Source organism: Cygnus olor, chromosome 7, assembly GCF_009769625.2.
Source record: "Cygnus olor isolate bCygOlo1 chromosome 7, bCygOlo1.pri.v2, whole genome shotgun sequence".
Lineage (NCBI taxonomy): Eukaryota > Metazoa > Chordata > Aves > Anseriformes > Anatidae > Cygnus > Cygnus olor.
In genome coordinates this window covers 22184200-22204023 of record NC_049175.1, presented here as the reverse complement: position 1 = coordinate 22204023, position 19824 = coordinate 22184200, and the positions used below count along the sequence as shown (strand labels likewise).

Sequence of the window (19824 nt, the reverse complement as noted above, 5' to 3'; positions counted from 1 at the left end):
CCCTGTACTAAGGAAACAGTATTTGCAATTCTTCCTCTCTATCATTTCCCCCTAAGACTTTATGGTTGATGTCAACAGAAATTTTGGAGTAGAGACTGATGCTTTCTCACAAGGCAGACATCTAGAAAAACACATTAGTCCAGAGAACAGTCTTGCTGACAGCCTCCAAAGAGAGCATTTGCACTGGCTGTTATGTGAGATTTCTTTGTGACAAGGTCTGGAGTCACCAGAGAGTTGGAATGGCCTTGCTCATGCCTTTTGTTTGAAGGGACTGCACCAAAAAAAATGTTGAACCTCAGTAGCCAAATTTTATTAAAATATAAATGTGATTTTCTTTTAAAATATTTTTTTCCTTGCAGTTCAGAGTGAGAATAAAAATAGAAGTAATAGAGTGTTGTAAATTAATTCATTCTAATCCAGAACTGCAAGAAGAGCTGGGTGGAAGGGGCAGTGCTTTCCTCCAGCCTTGCTCTATAGCCAGCAAACTTTCAACAACTCCTGTGGTTCCAGTGAACTATGCATTATCTCCCCCTAAGGTCCTTAGGAAAAGCATCTTTCTGTAATTCCTCATGCCTGTCTATGTGCTTGTTCTTTGCGTTTATAAGCACCTTCCAAGGCTACTGATTTCCTGGGCATTTCAGATTTACTTTACACTCACAAAGCTTCTTAGATCTTTGGGATCTAAGGGCACACGTTCCATTGCTCTCATGTGAATCTCCCCCCACCAGTCAGAAAACTTCTCACCCAAAACACAGTACCTGGGGCAAGACAAGGACCAGCCTCCCTCTCTCTCGCCCAGCATATCCTTTTTAAAGAATGCAAAATATCAAATACACAACAACAACAACAAAATAAATAAGGGAAATATTATCAATCACACTGCTTCCTTCAGTAATCCTTTCAGAGTAGAAAGGGAGCTTGATACAATGCTCTGTATCACTGAAACCGTCTCTAGCAGGAAGACTCAGCTGGCAAAAAGATTTCACTTTCTGAGAGTGGTTGCACATGATGAAAACACTCAGATGGGTACCTGACTCCTGGTACTCTCAACCTTAATTTAGATTTTATTGATTCATAAAATATAGGAGATCACTGTGGCTGCCTCCTCTGAGCACCAGATTACACAGACAGCACAGACTTCTGAGATTTGCCTTTGCAAACGAAATCCAGCTTTGTTATAAAGGTTAGCAACAATAATGCATACCACTTCCTCCATATGTTATCAAGTGTTTAATCATTATTACTAGAAGGAAAACTACTAAGCTGAATTTATTAACCATGCTTGGGCAGATGAGCTTTTTAGTTTTCTCTTCAAGACAGCAGGCCAATCAACAATTGTCAGGTTGTCAGCATATCATATATGCTGATATATATTTAAACCCACACATAAATCAAACTCAATTGATCAGAGAACTTCTCTCTGATAAGATGAATAGAGTGTTTCTTAAAACTTCCATCATCAGGATTGTTTTATGTCCTTGGATCAAAGTTTGTCTCACCTCTGAAGTCCCTCAAATGTTTACACATCCTCCTTCCTCTTGTCTAGCATTTTTTATTTTAGTCTCACCTTAAAAAAATAAAACGGCCAAGAATACTTCCTGAGTTTTAGTTAACATATCACTTAATATAGGATAAAGAATAATCATATTAGCTTCTTTTTGTTGTTGTTTTGTTTTTCTTTTTTAAATATGCAATATTGAACTGGCATCATGTAGTAGTTTTCTTTCATGGTTATCAATAGCTAATTATAATGTTCTCCATGTCAGGCGTCTTCAAACACAGGTAACAATAAACTGATTTTTGGAAGGATATCTCCATATTAAACACCAAATTTAAAAATATGTTATTTTGATTTTGTTTTCGATAATATATCGCAAGTTGTTAACTTTATGTGGTAACGTTAAATATCTTAGAAAATAGTTTACAGCAATAACATTACTATTATTACTATTATATTACTATATCAGAGGTACAATTCTGACCAAAAAAAAAAAAAAAAAACATAACAAAAACAGTTAACAAGATATAATTTCCATGAGGAGACACTGATAGGTATTGTTTTATTTTCAGCTTCCAGTTTTGTTTCTTTTCTTTTTTTTTTTTTTTTTTGATGATAGCTCCACATTAACAATCCCATAATTTTGGTAGGGATCACTCACAAGCTGTTTTATTGGTCACTGTGCCAGCCCCTTTAACGATAACTATTTGCTTTTCATTGACATTTCTTCTCTTCTTTGGAATTTTTCCTCAGCTGAAGACTGCTATAAACTAATCTAAGAAAACTCCTTACGTAGCTCCTCGGATTACTCGTTTCCTAGTCTGCTGATTTGAAAATGCTTAATTTTAGCAGGTGTTCTCTCACATCCGTCATTAAAACAGCTAGTAATTTTTTCTTGATTTTACCCCAATGTCACAAGGCACTGATGCTTACAATTTCCAAATATAAACTCAAAACAGCTGTTGAATGTTAATGCATAACTGCTTCTAATCTCACCCACTCTTACTGACAAACTATGCCTGACTTCAGATTAATTCTTTTTTTAATCCTTTGTTTGGTTGCTTGTTTTTAACACTAAAAAAAATTATTTTGATCTCATCGATCACTGTCACTTAATTGATGACTTCAAACCTTTATTGAGCACTGACATTCTTCCCATTCTCTGTAAAAGATTTTAGCCTCTTCATCAGTGTTTTCACATCTCTTACTTATTTTTCATTTCTTGTCTTTGAGATTTGGGACATTGCATAGCACATCCCAGAAGAAATCCAAATAATTTATTTCCTAACAACTAGAGTAGGCTTTGCTAAAGTGGCCTTTTTATTGTTCCAGGTACCTACATTTCCCACACCCATATGCTGATTGTAGGTAGTGTGTTCAGATCACTAGTTTTGCACATTTACCTCAGTCTATATCAATGCTTCTTTGCTCTAATGAAATTGAATTCTCTTGGTGCAAAGAATTAGGAATTAAAGCCCATCTTTCTTAGATGGACTACAAAAGGAATGGAATTCCTACTGTAGGTGGGTGTTCTTAGTAGGATTTTTGTTCCTGACCGCCTGATAAATCTAGGAAAATACAGACTGCAGTGGCTTCTCCCTTCACAGACAAGCACCTAGCTAGTGTCTTGTCTCAGCGAGATCTGTGGACATGCACACTTGGCCATCAGTAACTATTCCTTGGATTTTAAACCTGCAAGCTCTTGAGGAGATATGATTATGTATTACTACTACCTGTGTGTCTGCAATAGATAAAATGGCATTGATATAAAATCCTCAGGCTTTTTAAGACATCTTTTGGGTGATCTCTTCTGCATCAGCTTTGCTTAATTTTCAGAGTCATTTTTTTCAGCTTGCTACTCATTACAGAAATATACAGTTGTAAATGTAAACAGAGTCAATTTGACGTCTTTGCAGTACTACACACACTAAAAATGTTCCCTTTACCTAAAAATCATCCTGGATACCAGACCTACCAAAGGTCCTGCCTTTGAGTTCTCCCAGCTGCTTTAGAAGTACAAATTTCATCTATTAAATCACAGCATTTAAAGAGAGTTTTTAAAGAGTTTTCTTTTAAAACTATTCCTATTGCCATGTTTAGGAACTTCAAGGCAATGCTCCTTGGGGCACCTGAGATTTAACATCAAGCAAATTATGAAGCATTTACAACAAATCAGTACTGGAGACTTCCTATTGCTGTTTTCCCTTGCTGACTAGGCCACATCTTCTACTTGAATACATTTTAAGTATTTGCAGATGGTTATGGTTAGCAAAAGTGAAAGATATTTAGGGAAGATATTTTACAACTATGTATCTCTGGGTTATCTTGTAGTGTTTTTTTCAGTGGTTATTGGCTGGGCAACTTCTAAAGCTGATAGAAAGAGCATAAGATGAAATACCCTGCTGTAAATATGCATTTCAACCTTTAAAAAAATTGCAGTTAGACAACAATTACACAAGTGCTGAGTCCAACAAACAGTTGAAACCAAAAACAGATTCAAAGTCAGGTTACTGTTTTTAAATAGCAGCCAAAGCCTAGGTCATGTTCATTGTGATAATGTTTCCAATTAATCTGATTTGATAGAGCACTGGATATCACTGTCACCCCATAAAGTACAGTTGAAACAGCACTTCTGTACATTTTGAAAAAGTATGACTTGAAGGGGCAGTCAGCTATGAAGTTTGCATGAAGTGTTGTCTACTGCTAGCTGAAAAATGCAGCCTTCACATTAGTCTGTCAGGGAATCTGCAGCTGTTTGCAAATTTCTGTTTGATCTACACAACATAAACTGCTGTAGACCTTGTTTACACAATCAAGTTTTAAAATGTGGGCATTTTCATGTCTCAAATTTACAACATCATCAAAATCAAATGTATTTTTTTAGTTATGTCAATACCCAAAGAATTTCTTCCTTTTAAAATGATAATGCACGTTTACTTAAATAGACTGAATGCTGGCACATCAAAAGTATTGATATTGGAGTAAATGTTTGATCAAATTGAGGAAGTGTGAATTTTGAGAAGAATATGTAAACAATAGCTGAGGAATCAAATATGGTCTTTAGCATTCTTTGCTATTTTAATTAAATGAAATGCTATCCCATTTTTAATGTTACAAACAGTCATTATTCCTAAGTATTGGTAGCTGGGTTAATTCTGTTAAAGCAGAGTAAGACTATTATATATCAACGGCAAATATAATACAATACGTTCTTCTGAAATATATATATGCTGTTGTTCTTAATTTCCTTCTAAGATGGTTTACTGAAGTGGAACAGTATTATTTTCACTGAAATACCTATAGCTAAACTGAAATAGGATGTAGGCATGTTAGTTCAAGGTTGCAACCCAGAAAAATCCCTACCTAGGTGAGACAAATGGAATTCTATAAAGTTGAACAGCTCAAGTAACTGAGGCCTGGGAGCAGTCAATGCTGTTAGAGTGAGGAATCGTTAGGAAATGACATCAAAGGCTTGATCAGCAATATAAAACTTTACAGCTGCTGCCTAATCATACAGCTGTCTTGGTCCCTTTGATGACAATTTTTTCAGCTTGAAGTTCCCCATACAGCAGAATGATCTAATTCTGGGCATGTCCTGAACAGCCTGCTTTTGACAGGAATGTACAGTCCCGCACCAGAGTTCAGGAATGATGTTTCCCTCTTTCCATGCCATGAGCATTTGCACTGGTGAGTGACAAGAATTGATGGATAGGTAGGGACATATACATACACATGCATACATACTTACCCACATATAGATAGACAGTACACACCAGACAAATCAGGCTTCATGAGAACTGCCACTACTGCCAGGATCCTTACTTAAAACATACGAGGCAGTGGAACACTTCTGCCTACTTTATGCAATAACCCCAGAGCCAGGACAATCATATTCAGCCCCATCCTCTGCCTAAGAGGTTTAAGCCAAGTTCTCTCAAGTCCCACCAAAGTACTCGAGCCAGCATGCACTAGTTTATTTTAGGTAAGGATGTCCTCAGCTCCTGCTGAAACTAAGCCAAAATGCAACAAATAAATAAAATAAAATAAAATAAAATAAAAATGTAAAAGGTGAAGCAACATTTGCTTACAAAGGAACGAATACAGGCCTGCATCTTTATAAGCAGAGAGAGCATTCATCTGAAAGAAATAAGCTCTTTGCTCCAGCCTCACAACTGTTTTTGTATCTAGTCTTAGAAACAGGTTTTGTTGCTACTAAAATCCAGCTGTCACTCAATAATGAAAGTACTGCTGTTCTGTGAACCCTGTTTACAAACAGCTACTTCCAGCAATGAAAAAGCCAGACTAGTTGCTTGTTCATCACCATACACCTCAATGGGACTTCAAGCCTTCCTTTTCCTGACACGTTCACCTCAGCAAGGGTGAATGATAGAGTCTAACCCAGACCACTAAACCAGACCACAAAACGTTAAAATAAGTAAGTAATAGGAAGGCACCGATATTCCCATTTTCCTAAAAGCTCAGAGAAAAATGAAATGGCAATGTGGGCTAATGCAACATTATACTTTCATAAATATGAAAGAAAAAAAAAATGGAGAGTACAGGAATGCCTGCAGTAATGGCATCTCTTCCTCTGTCAATGGTACATATCTAACAGGAACAGTGCTAAATACAGCTACATAGGTTTTTATCAAAAAATAAATCCCCCTTTACACAGCATGTGAATGAAACTGCATTGACACAGATGGCTCAGCCTGTTTGCCCATGGACTTCCAAGCTCTAACCCACAGAGGAAGTAATTTCTTACTTTATGAAGTTTCTTGGAATCATTAAAACCATAACCTGTGTACTGCATTGCAGATTTTCCATTTAGCCATTCTTCTTTGAAGTTCAGGGGAGACTTTGTGTTCTCTATTCCTCAGTCCATTTATCCCCGCTGCTGCTGCATCAAAGAGCACAATGGTGTTGATTTAACCACTTAATTTTTCAACAGCTTTCAATGGAAGGAACTTGTTACATTAAATTTTTTGGCTAAGAAAAAGGCCCTTTAAAACTATTTAAATAAAGATGGGGTTCATAGTTTAGAAGTTAAACATTGCAGAATCCTTCACTAAGAGCTGTTGAAAGGAAGTCAACATCGTGACCTCAGTGACATTCTTTGATGAATCTGGACTTTGAAGCAGTAGCACAAAAGTGGAAAGCTGTGAAACAACCAACAGGTGTACCATCAAAAATATAAAAGTGCTTTAGGTTCTTTTTTCTTTTTTTTTTTTCTTTCCCCTTAGAAATCAAAGATAAAAAAGCAAGAGGAGTATAATTCCTCTCTTTCTTTTTGTATTTTCATTTTGCTGGCAGCTAATTTTTTTAGTAGTGACAGTAAAAGCCTGCATATTACAATGACCACAGCAGAGAGGCTGTATAACAAGTGTTATAAGCCCCCAGAATTCTGGAGAAATAACAAAACACAGAAAATCTGTGTTCATAGTTTTAAACAATCCCCAGTTTGTTTGGATTTGGTTGCTACTTCCACTGTGCATCTCCCCTTCTGACATTTTCTTCATGCTGGGAGATCTCTAGAGGAATCCTAATCTTTTCATCAGACCCTTGGCCACCTGCACTCTTCCCTGCACTCAGTTCTACCAAATTTTATTCCTTGGAAAAAAAAAAAAATCAACAAGAATGATTTATTTTCTCTTTCTTTCCTTTCAATTCCATTTAATGAAAACAACTCAGGGTGACCTGAAAAGCTTCTGCAGTTGCCAGACTTCTCAGATCACAGCCATTGTTCTCATTAACGTGAGTGAGTGAGTGTGATGGAATGGGAGAAGGAATGAAAGGCTGCACCCAGGGACAGGCTCCAGACTCACCCTGTTGTCACTTTTCCTTTCTGCTGTGTGGTAATAAACAGTTTTGGAGGACGTGCACATGCCTTCCCAGAGGTTCAAATCTGCTTAAGAAAGCAAAAGGACAGCTTCCAAGGAGAAATGCAGCTTTACTCAGAATAAAGGGAGTGGGATGACTGAGAAAGAAGCTTTACATAAATAATAAAAAGATAAAAATAGAATTGCTCCTCATTAATTGCCACAGCTTCATTGCTTTTCAGTGGAGTATGATAAAGTATACGTTCTAGCAGTCTACTTCAATATGTACACTTTCCATGCACAATTATGACAGAAATCGGAGAAATCTTTAAAATTAGTAATAATCTGTTAACATTTTGGATAACAAGTCAGCCAAAAGAAGAGAAATTCATCTAGGGTTGTATTTTACCAGGAAAGAACAAGTTTGAGCCAGTAGAAAGATTAAAGCCAAGTAAAGTAGAAAGATTAAGCCAGTAGAAAGATTTTGACCACCTCTGAAATAGATCAGTTCTTCATAAAATCAGATAAGTTTTTGCTTGTTTGGAGAATATTTTTAGTATCTTTCACATGTTAACACATTATATGTTAATTAAAGTACATCAGTCAAGAATAAATTTGAAAGCATTCTCTCCAGGCTATCTGCACTGAAAGCTGACTTTACTTAGCAGTGGGGCATGATGATTCATCTCAGACAGAGTGCTGGTCTTTTTTACATGTTGAAATGTACTCAAATCCTTTGAACAGTACAGGAAGTAAACGTTGAAAAATATCTTAGCTGGCCTGACAGATAGAAAAAAAACCACAAAGGCTTACCTTTCCCAACATACCATATTTCTGAGCCAGGAATATTTTGAGGTACCTGTGCCTATTATAATTCAAGATCTTCTAACTTTAATGTTGCTTGGAACTGAAGAATGTTGAATACAACAACAAACCTTAAATGAACAATTCTTCTGTGAAATGTGTGCATACATAAAAATCCAAACATCAAAGAGGACTACATCAATTTTTACCGTATTCCAATGGAAACCAGGAAAAGTGTTAATCTATGGGCTGAAAGGAAGACAGAATTCCAGATGTTTTGTACCCAAGCTTTCAGACTTGCTAACATCGCACCATGGAGTTACAGAAGTTCACTATACCTAAAGCTGGAGCTCCCCAAAATAAAAGCAGTAACTTGGGGGAAACTACTCCCATCTCAAGGAGAAATTAAACAAATACTGTTTTGTTTCAAAGTATAACAGCTTTTCTGTGTCACCCAAAACTCCATTTAGCCTAACTTCTTACCTCTAATCAGTTGCAGATTCTTAGGGGAGGATATAATAGTGTGTGCAGAGCACCCCTGACATTACCTTCAGCTTCAGAGCTGGAGGATATACTTAGTTCATCATGATTAATAATGAAATAGAACAGCATGCAATTTCAAAATAGTGAAATCTTCTATGAAAAGGAGTCAACATTCTTTAAGCACTACATAGGCTTAATTCCATGCTGTTAGAATGTCTTTTTTTTTTTTTTTTAGCCAAATATTATTAAGTTCATACCTGCTTTTTCCACGAGTCAACAACTTTATGCAGAAGTTCATCATCTTCTCTTGGTCCTGGATTGGTGATCAAAAAATCAATATCATGTCCAATCTTCTTACCCCTAGAAGTAATAAATAACAAGAAGAAAAAGAGCTAAGTTCTTGCTGAATTTCATGCTATTTTCAAAGATAATATTTTTTTCCTGCATTATAAAGAGTTTGCAGCATAAAGCGATAGCAATATTTCTTGAAATACAATCAAAATAGAATCTTCTATTTCTTTTATCGGGTCTGTCAGTGTTGTTTGTTAAGTAATAATTTAAAGTTTTGATGTATTTTCTCTGTTGTTCAGCTAGATACCGCAGATCCATTTGGTGATGTTAAATCTCTTTCTTCTCCCTAAGTCTCAGAAAATAAAGTTTCAGTCGTTGAATGAAAAAATTTTAATCTAAATACTATAGAACATATTAGGAATGCAGTGCGGTAATAGCAGATAAACTTGCCAGTCTAACTACTACAGTCTTAAATATTTTTCTTTAGCTTTTGATGGACACTTTAATGAACAAAAGTGTGATGATGTGAAATTTCGTTATTTCTTTTTATGACAGAAATAAAATCTCCAAATATTTTACATTTCTTCTTTCTTTTTAAAATGTAACAGTGCTTTTTGCTATTGTTTTTTGGTTGGTTGGTTGTTTTTCTAGAATTTTTTGTTTGTTTGTTTCATTTTTTGAGAACAGTTCAGCCTTAATGTGACTAAAGCTTATTTATTACATTTACTAAGGATTTCAGAATTAAATCTATATGCACAGAGTTTAATTGTAAATATTCCTAAGGAAAAATCATGTCATAACCTCTTGCTTTCCTTCATTTAGAGCATTCAGCTTGCCTTCATCCAGTTACCAAATATGTTATGCATAAATCAGATTAAGATGCAGCTATCATTAGAAAACAGGCGAAAGCAAGCTATCTGGAATGTTTCCCTTCAGAATCATAAAATGTTTGAGAAAGTCTGAAAATTTTTTCTGGAGTGCAATTCACCTGAGGACTGCAGAACCAATACAAGGCATTCATTTTGGTCTAAATGTTGTGTCAGGTACTGCATACGCATCTATTTATTGGCTTTAATCAGGCCAGGCTGAGAAGAAAGGGAAGATATTTATGCAAAGAAGATATTTCTGCAACAAGGTGCAGTATATAAAAGGTGGAGTAATCACCCAGAATCTGAAGCAGTGGCATCTGAGTGTAGCATATTTCCAAAATCTTCTCCATTAGAGGGAAAGTTTGCTCTTGCAGATGTTCACAAGGGTATGCAATGTTACAGTTCAGGTGTGTTTCAGTTCAATGGTACGTCCAGTATTCAGAGAAATTGTGAATTGTTACAAGAGTAGTGAAAATTGGAACTGTCTAAAACAAAAGATTTGCTTTTTTTTTTTTTTTTTTGTTTAATGAAATTGTACTTTCTCTTAAAATAATGCATAAAACTGAATCTGATTTGTTAGACTTGGAAATTTGTAGGGATAGAACTCAGTGACAAACATCTACTACCATTTGTATAACAGGAAATCATCTAGATGGACAGTAGAACTGCATTAGCAGCAAGATATAAAGAAATGAAAACCTAGGTTTTACATTTGACAAGCTGTCTAACTTGCTATAATGCAACTATTGTGCCATGTCTGCAGCGAAGTCAAAATTGCTTAAACAGGTGGAAATGATTTCAAAGACATTTCAAACAAAGCATCAGTATAGGCTTAGAATCTGAAAAGCAATTCAAATTCAAGAAGTTAGTATTTCATGTAAGACTTTTTTTTTTGAGGATGACATTTATTATCTCATAAATTACCATAATAATTTGAAGTTCTTACATAGCAGTTTTTACTTACATGTTTCAAAATGTTTAATTTTTTATTTTTTTTCAAAGGGAAGGAATTTGCTATTCCTATCTTGGAGATGCAGAAAGTGGCATAAGAAAACTTGCCTAAAATTATTAAAATGAAAATAATCAAAAGAACTTAGAAGCTGATAGAATCAGGAGCTGATTCCTGCTTTTTCCTCTGGTACTCAACACATACTCAATATATGCATATTTTAGGTTAACCATGTCTACAACCTCCTGCCTCAGGCTAGCCATAAAACCTCAAGAAATCTAAGGTGTTTCACTGGTCGTCTATTTCCCAAGACAGAGAGCATTTATTGAAATACTTCTGTCTGAAGTGATAGCATTTAGAACTGACATAAAAGCACACAATATAAAATCATTGTTATTGTCAAATACATTTCGTATTCTCTTTGAACTAATTCTCATCGGGTTAATTTCTGACTGAAGTTGTCAGGCCATTACTGGAACGTTCAGTCACATTTCCACTAGTGCCACTTGCCAAATTATTTTTTTCATTCTAGATAAATGTATTACCTTCCTTAAAATATAAAAACAATCTAGTAAGTTCAAAAGCTGTATAATTTTACTTCTCATGGCTGTAAACCATGCAAAAAATGCAGTATGTTGGTTCAGATCATCATTCTGTTGAAGCTGAAAGGAGCATGGTCATTGATTACAGCAGGGTAGGGATTTTCTTCACATAGATATATACATAATAGATATGTTTATATATAATGTTTATATATTTTTGTGTGTATGCATACAAGCATACAACCATCGGTATTCATAAACTCATGTAAAGGTCGTATGGGATCAAAGAGTGCCAAGATGCTCTGTCCCCATCTCAGGAAGTAAGATCAACAATTATCTCTATATACATACCAACAGTTTCTCTGAAGATGAAGCCAGCTATATAGCTTGATATGATTAAGTACCTGAGTATATACAAGTTAAACACCATGGTAACTGACATCTGATCCTCAAAACAGATTTGGAAACCCAGAATTCATCACCTGATTAAGTGCATCAGAGATGAAACCTCAATCTCTTGTTCATTCCCAAAGCTCGAGAGGAATGCTGCAGGCTTCGGTCTTTTCCGAACCTCACCACATTCAGGAAAGTGGGTTCCTTCAACGGGGTTAGAGATTGGCTCCACAATGATCTAGACACTGAAGGGTGTTAACTAGGCATCGTTTACTTATAAATGAAAACAAACACTTTGTTTGAAAAATGAACTCCAAATTGCTGGGAGTGCCTGTCCTAGTTTACCTTAGCCCAGTGACTCGTACACTGATCACTCATCTTTTTATTGCCATATTTATCTCAGGAATACTGGCAATGTTCCTGCTTGACAAGAGGCAGCTCCTCAGTCTTCTCTCCTGCCTTCCACAGCGGTGCAGTTCCAGGACCAGAGTTCAGAATTAGCCCTTGAGTCCACACCAGTGTCCACAGGTCATTTACTTACCTGTTAGCTCTTGGATTAAAAACACTCAACCAAGAAGGAGAACACTTAGTCTGATGCTTTCACATCCATTTTTTCTGTTGTTTTCTTTTTTTTTTTCCTGCTAAACAGGAAAAGCGGAGCCAGTGCTTGGTGCAGGGAGGAGGGTCCTAAGAGTTCTCCTCTCTAAATGGTTATCCTCATGAGTACAGTGTATGACACTATTTCTGGCTCTACAAGTCTATTTTATACTGCAAAATAACATAAATCCGCACAGGCTAGTGTGTTTAGTACACGAATAGATGGTCAGAGATGTAGGGATATGATTCTGGCATGCCACTGCCTCAGAACTCTAATTGCAAGGCTTTTATATAAAAGTTGAGTACTATTTTAAAAATAAAACTAATCAGATCCCTTTAAATCATCTTTTTCTTTCCTTTAAATCTAAACCTAAATCCTTTTTGGGCTGGGGCAATAAGAAAAACAGCACCTTGCAGAACTGAGATTGCACCTTAGCTTTTGTCCTAATAATCTATTCAAGCTTGAGGACTACAAAAGACGGAACACTGTTAATTAACTGTGTTCAATTCTTGGCTGACTAAACTTGTATAAAGCTGATAATTAATTTACTGTTAAGGAACAGGTTGTTGGAATTTTCTTTTTGCTATTATTGTTTTAATACAAAATCTAAATTCCAAGTCTTTAAGTATTGTTACTAAACTTAAATAAATGGATCAAATGATAATATGGTAAAGGATAACTACATTGTCCTATTCTATAAAGGAAATTTACGGAAGTTTAGATATTGTTGAGTATTATGTATGTAGAGTATTTTGAAGCCTCAGGATGTTCTACAGCAGCTAAGCCATATCAGTGGCAATTCTCATGAAATAATTTTAGTTGAGAAAAGATGTACTGATATTTCTCTACCACTCACAAAGCTTCACTAACGGAGGAGCTAAACCACCTTTTTGCAGTAGTGAGTTACGTGTCAAAGCCCTGAAACCCATTCAGCAAGCTTTGTGCTCATACAGAGTTCAAGTGGATACAGCAGAAAATGCTGTATTTCCATGTATGTGCTTGCATTAGATAACACTGCAAGTCTTTCTTAACCTTTCAAGACCTTGAAGTGGGTGAAACACAAAATGATCAACAGCCTATGTTCATAAGGGTAAGTGTATTTAATGCTTAGCATTTTCTAGAAAATATAAGCAACAAAGTAGCTCACAGGCAGCACAATGCCTTTGGATGGACCTGCCATAACACTGATATATTATTACCTTTACTATTGACACCATGTGGTTCATAGAAATATTACTTCTCAGTGTTGCCACAATATGCTGGGCTTTGTCTGCAAACTAAGTAAAGGAGTTTCTTCTTTGAAATGCTGCTGTTTAAGTCCTAGATTTGTTCATCAGCATATTCTCTATCAGCTCCCTTCAGCTGTGAAGACATTCTCCAAGAGCAGTGCATTACTATGGTCAGATGGTATCAATATCTGCTCTGTGTATGTAATCACTCACAGTACATACAAACAACCCTGCATTTTCCACCTAAGCTTTCTATACTATAGTTGTTCTTCACTGGTTTACTCTATCCCTGATTTTCTGACAGGTCTTCATCATTTTGGTCCACGGTATGATTTCTCTTTTTTTTTTTTTTTCCCCACACTACAGATCACGTTTTTAAAATATTTTATGTTCTACTGCTGTGATGTTCTCACTCTTGTCTGTTTGTTTGGCATTCAGAGACTATGGGAATGCTAAGGAGGAATACTCAGATCTAGGTATTTTCTGTTACCTTGGAATTCTCTCCTAGCTTGATTTTATAGTCTCTGTGTTCTTGGATTTTTCTTCTTGGGTGCACCTCACTCATTATTTCTCCATGACAGCTCTTTAAAATGTACCTGTTTTCTAGAAGTTCCAAGAAGCATATTCTGATAGACATAAAGTTTTCTCTCATTTGACAATCCAACAGTTACCCTGCTGTGGAATAAACCAGAATGAATGGGATAAATCCTTGAATAAAATTCTTCCCCCCACCCCCCAAGGAAAACAGATTTTACTTCTATATGAAATCAGTTCGCAGATGACAGATTTACCTCAAATCTGTCCTTACTTGCTAAATAACAAATTATTTGTCTGACTTCTGATTAGAAGTCTGGCTACAAGTTTTTGACCAGGATCCACTTTAGTATCAGGCTTTCCAGGGTAGTCTAAAATACACTTTTTTCTCTACCTTTGACATATTCTTTAATTTAATCAACTCTTAAAATCATCTTAGAGGGCACTTGAAAATCCTTTTGGGGGGAAGAAGACACTTTAAGATTCAGAAGACAAAAAAGGTTTTCAAAATCTGCTCAGAAAAATCACCAGAGATGACTTTGGCACACTGGCTGGGCGCTCTCAGAGCTTGGACCGGAGACAAGCTGGCCAACTTGTATTTCTGTGCTAAATCCTTCAGTGTTTGCACATAGCACACCACTGATATCAGAGGCAGTAACCACATGCAAGAAGCCAAACATTTGTGTAAGAGCCTGGAGGACTGAAAACTAGCAGGTGCTCATTTTCAGTATCTGATCAACTATATTAACTAAGGAAGAAATATAAATTGAAGTGGGCAGGATTCATGGAATTAATCAAATTAATTATGTATAATTAATTACATAACAAATCTTCAAATCATACACTCAAGTGACTACCACAAACTATAACAATGAAGTTGTTATATTTTGCAAATAATGGAGAACAGAAAGGGATTTGGAATAGACATTTCAGGTGTCCTTCTATTTGACTAAAACTTTTATTCCTGCTAAAACCGTGGGAAAAAAAAATGGTTTGTGTAGGAAAGAAGATAAATTCTTAAACATTTGGGTATTAGATAATATTCTGAGTTAGTCTGTTTGATGAAACTGTATTGTGTTTACTAAGACAATACACTTAAAGCAATATTAATATTCAGATTCAGCAGATTGAAGAGGTATTAAAAATGCTAAAGGATATATTACCTGTATCAGTTGCAAACTTTACACTGAATTAGAAAAACAAGCTACAGCTATGAAATAGCTGTCTGAGAATAATTGCTATCAGGAAATACAGGAAGAAAAAAAAAAAAAAAACAGGCCATCAGGAATTTCTGTGCAACCAATATTCATAATAAACATGTTAAGATTTTTAAACTCTTATTTCCCTGACCATTTTAGTGGTTAATCACATTTTGATACAGAAAGATAGGAAAATCTGTTAAGGAAACCTCAGACCAGAACTACACGGAGCAGACAGCATATGGAGAATGTGAACAAAATACCACAGAATACAAATCTCCCTTCCCTCCAAAGAGCTCAGATTAAAAGGAATGTAGCTGAAAGTCATCTGCAGAGCAAGCTGGACACTAGCTAAGATGCTGAAAGCCAATATAAAAAAAATGACAAGTCCTTGTCATTTTCCTTTCCACCATTTCTGGAAAGAAATATGAGAACTCATTACATGCTAACTTAAGTGCCATCTTCTCTGCATTCTTCTTTTGGGAAATGCAAAGAGGACAGCTTCTAGACAGACATCCCCAAGTGATTTGAAAGTATGCGAGGCCATTTGAATATTTCCTTGAATATAGATGAGCAACATGCAAAAATATCTAGGAAGATCAAATGTAATTGCTAAAGTGATGATTGTGTGGCAATGGAAAAGGGATTAAAAGTTGCAGAACATTACACAAAGCTGAAGAAATGGACAAACTGTGATACAGCACAATGAACTTTTGTTTAGGCAGCAATGACAGAGCTTGGATAAGTAGTAGCACAATCACCCCTTTTAGATATAGCAAACAAATTGTTTATAAGTGCCATAACATACATGTTCCTGAGGGAAAACTCCAGTAGCTTCAGCATGCAGGTGTAGTCAAACATTACAATTACAGCTACATTCAAACATCCACACACATGTAAACAGAGTTCAAAGATTTTTCTGTCTATTCTGATATTGATGCCATAATTTTACTCTAGGGGGGTATCCTTTTGCTCTTGCTTATCCTCTTGCTCTGCTACCCACTGTACTGGCAACATACAGCTATTATTTGACATCACCCGAGTTCAACCAAATAGAAGTACCATAGTAATTCTGTTTCTAGTAACTGCAGACCTGATTAAGGTACATCTACTACTTGTCTTCCACCAGTACGTGCCTTCTCAGAAAAAGAGGGACAGAAATTTTTATTCCAAATCCCAGGTACTTTGAACACTTGTGGGTTTGCTTACTAAGCAGTCTTTGATGAGACCCTGAAGTAGAGATGCATGATTTCTAACAGCCAGATATGAAAATAATTCTGAGTTACTGTCACTCAAATGATGAAGACCTACATTTCTTTAGTAAACCCTACTACAAAGAAAAAAAAATCTTTAAGCTGAAAGTACTGAAGTGTGACATTGCTACCGCTCTTACACAGAAGGTAAAATCGTGGACTACTTAATATCCAGAACAGAAAAATTTCATTGATTACAAAGTAATCAGAGATGTCATTCATGATTTCTCCTCAACTGTAACACTACAGATTTTAAAGCCTTCTTGAATAGCTATACTAAGGTTTCCATATTCAGGTGAAAGTTACCAGCAGTTTAATAAAATACAAATGCAAAGTAGATCAATAAGTAAAATTCTCAGAAGATTTTGCCTAAGTGGCTTTACTGAATACAGTATTTAATTAGAAAATAATTATTTCAGCATAGTGTCTTCTGTGATTTTTCTCAGGTCTGAAATTTAGATTTACGGTAGGTGGCTTTATTGACTCAAAAGGGCATTGACTTTTGCTAGGTATATAATTAATACAGTGACAGGTAAGAACAAATCACTTTCTAAGGAAAGGAACAGAACCTGATTTGTAAAAGGGCTTCTGCAATGGTGATTTCATGATGAAGGATTTTGTTGAATGGAAGAAATTAGAATGTTTCTAAGCATCTGCAACAACAAGAAATGGGTAATAGCTAGGAAAAAAAATGTTTAAAAAAATATTGTTTGTGACAGAAATGTTCTTCCAAATTACAATAGTATGCTATGTAACATTTATTTGAGGTTGTTTCCTCAGAAACTCTCTGTTATGTATTTGATCAATACCACACAAAGCATTAACAGCCTGAGTAGTAACATAAATATCATACCAGCCCATTGCTATCATAAATGACCAGCTAAACCCCATATACCACACACAAGCTGTTCTTCAAATCACTGTCAGCTTTTGCTGAGCAGTTGTCCTTAATATTCAAGTCAGCTCCACATTTTCAAAACAACATTTAGACTCAACAGCACCAATGTAATGTTGATTCACATACATTCCGAATAGATAGTGAGAAAATAAATGCTCACTGAAGTGCAAAAGCAGCTCAACCAAAGTTAACAGTCCAAAAACACTGACACAGAGAAAACAGAGAGAGCAGAATGCAGAGAGCAACTGTTCACGAGTCTGACTTGTGCCATGCTCTGATTACTTTGTCAGCAGAGGGAGAGTGGAAGAGGAGCATTCAGTCAGAATAAACTAGGGGCACTTGACTGTGCAAAACTCTACTACCAACTTCACTTGCTCTCTAGGTGCATGGACTTCATACTTCCATCTTAAACATGACAGAGACACAAGACTGAGGAGGACAACAGTGGCAAGATTTCATTTTATAGTTCATCAAATTGGATAGTCAGGAGGCCCATCTATACCATTTATCACAGTGGAGAGAGAATAAACTTACCAAAGATTGTAGTTGTACATATATTTTGTAGCTGGACTCTGATTTTAGTGCCTGGTGTTCCAGTCACCCTCCTGGACTTGATTTGCACAAACATGGGACAGGTGATGAAAAATTGGAGTTAAATTTTTTTAGAAATCTAAACCCAAACTGATCCAAGTTGTGTGTTCCATATCAAAAGAAATTCTGGAATCCCTGTCCTCAATGATAATTCTTCCCTGACTGTAAAGCACAGGGCTCTTTGGGAGCATAATTAATAGCTGTGAGATGGTTTAATAGGATGCTGATTAATGGCTGAAATGGCAATAATCAAATCAAATTAACTGAAATAAATTCTGCTACCAGCAAAGACAATTAAATGTAAAATTGACTTCATGATACATCTAACTGAAAAGATAATGTACTGTTATGAGTTATACTCTGACTCCTTTTGAGGCATTCTGTGGGTAAAAAAGCATGCTGTTGTAGCTTTGTCTGCAGAACTACTTTATGTATTGATCTAAAAATAAAATAATTATAGATTAGAATGTCTCTAAAATAGTGAAAACTGAGACAGCGTTCTCCTGGGCAGCTATAAATCAGGTTTCTGTTCAAAGGTTTAAAGTGCCAAAGACAGCATTTAGCAGTTTCTTCACACAGCCAAGTTATTCGACATAAACTCAGCTGAGCTACATAAGTATTTGGCAAAGGTTCACAGGTGTCTTCTTAGGAGACATGCTTGAGGGTGGACACTTCATTAAAATGCTACTTTTCTTGCCCAGTGTAACACTAATTCTAACTCACCAGAGGGAGAATTCATTTTCCATAGCTGTGGAAGCCATTTATTTTATTTTTGAAGTTAATCCAGCTCTGCGCTGAAGTAGCAATGGAAAAATTCCTTCCCCTTTAGGAGCAGAAAGTGTACTTACAAACCATTAGGGAATATAACTTTAATACTCCATACACAAAACAAGCTCTTTTGCTTTTATTTATTCAGCAGGATATCAATTATCAACACTGTGGACATGAGTAGTTGCTGTTCAAAGAGGAACTTCAAGAATACACCTAACAATGTAGAGAATGCATTAATTAAGAGATTCTCTTGTATTAACTTGGGATAAAGAAGTGTCACCTGCTGTAGCAAAAGGGATCACATCTACAGATATTTGTGTGAGTTGTGCTGTGTGGGTGAAAATCACTGAAGTTAGGAGAACCAGTGTGAAACTTGTGAAATACCAGTTAAATCTTTCTTAAAACCTAATTTCACCTTCAGTGACTGTATTGCCTCAAAGAGTGTAGCAATGAGTGTCATTGCCTTGGTTCTCATTAAATGAATTTTCAAAGACCAAGTGTATGCTATGCTTTACTGTGTCTTTCTTTTCTGATCCAAATGAAACCTAGACACTATTTCTCAGCGTACAAGATACCCGCCTACTTCTCTTCATGTCATGCTGATGTCTTTTTTCAAGCTTTGCTTTAGCAGATATTTGACATTACTTTCACACAGCAAGAAAAAAAAAAAAAGGATAAAATGGAATGATTATTCACTGAAGGACTTAAATGGCTGGTTGTATTGCTAAATTAAATTATCTGCTGATCTTGTACAACTGTATCAGATTATCTGCACTAAAAATTATTTAATGGGTTAAAAATATTATAATGCAAAAACCCTGAAAAGATTTATTTCCCTGTCTTGTGAAATGAACTATTGATGAATGGTGGGTTTATGTATTGACTTCTGTAGACTCAGCCAAATGGTCATTTCATAGCATACTCTGTTTAAAATAAACCTGTTTAAGTTTTCTCTTATACATGGATGTCCAAGAAAAATATTATGTTATAGTGCATCATGAAAAATGTAATATTAGTATAGTAGTCAAAATTTGAAGACCTGACCAAAAAAAAAAAACAAAAAACAGAAAACATTCCACAAATAAAATTACATACAATCCAGC

The 19824-nt window shown here is 35.7% G+C and overlaps 1 protein-coding gene across 1 annotated transcript in view; it reads right to left on the bottom strand.

Moving 5' to 3' along the window:
* The window catches only part of DNTT (DNA nucleotidylexotransferase), an 89839-nt gene that overhangs the window by 26213 nt on the left and 43802 nt on the right, over positions 1-19824 (bottom strand). The window contains 1 exon segment of the mRNA XM_040563527.1: positions 8862-8964. Coding sequence (XP_040419461.1) covers positions 8862-8964 — 103 coding nt within the window.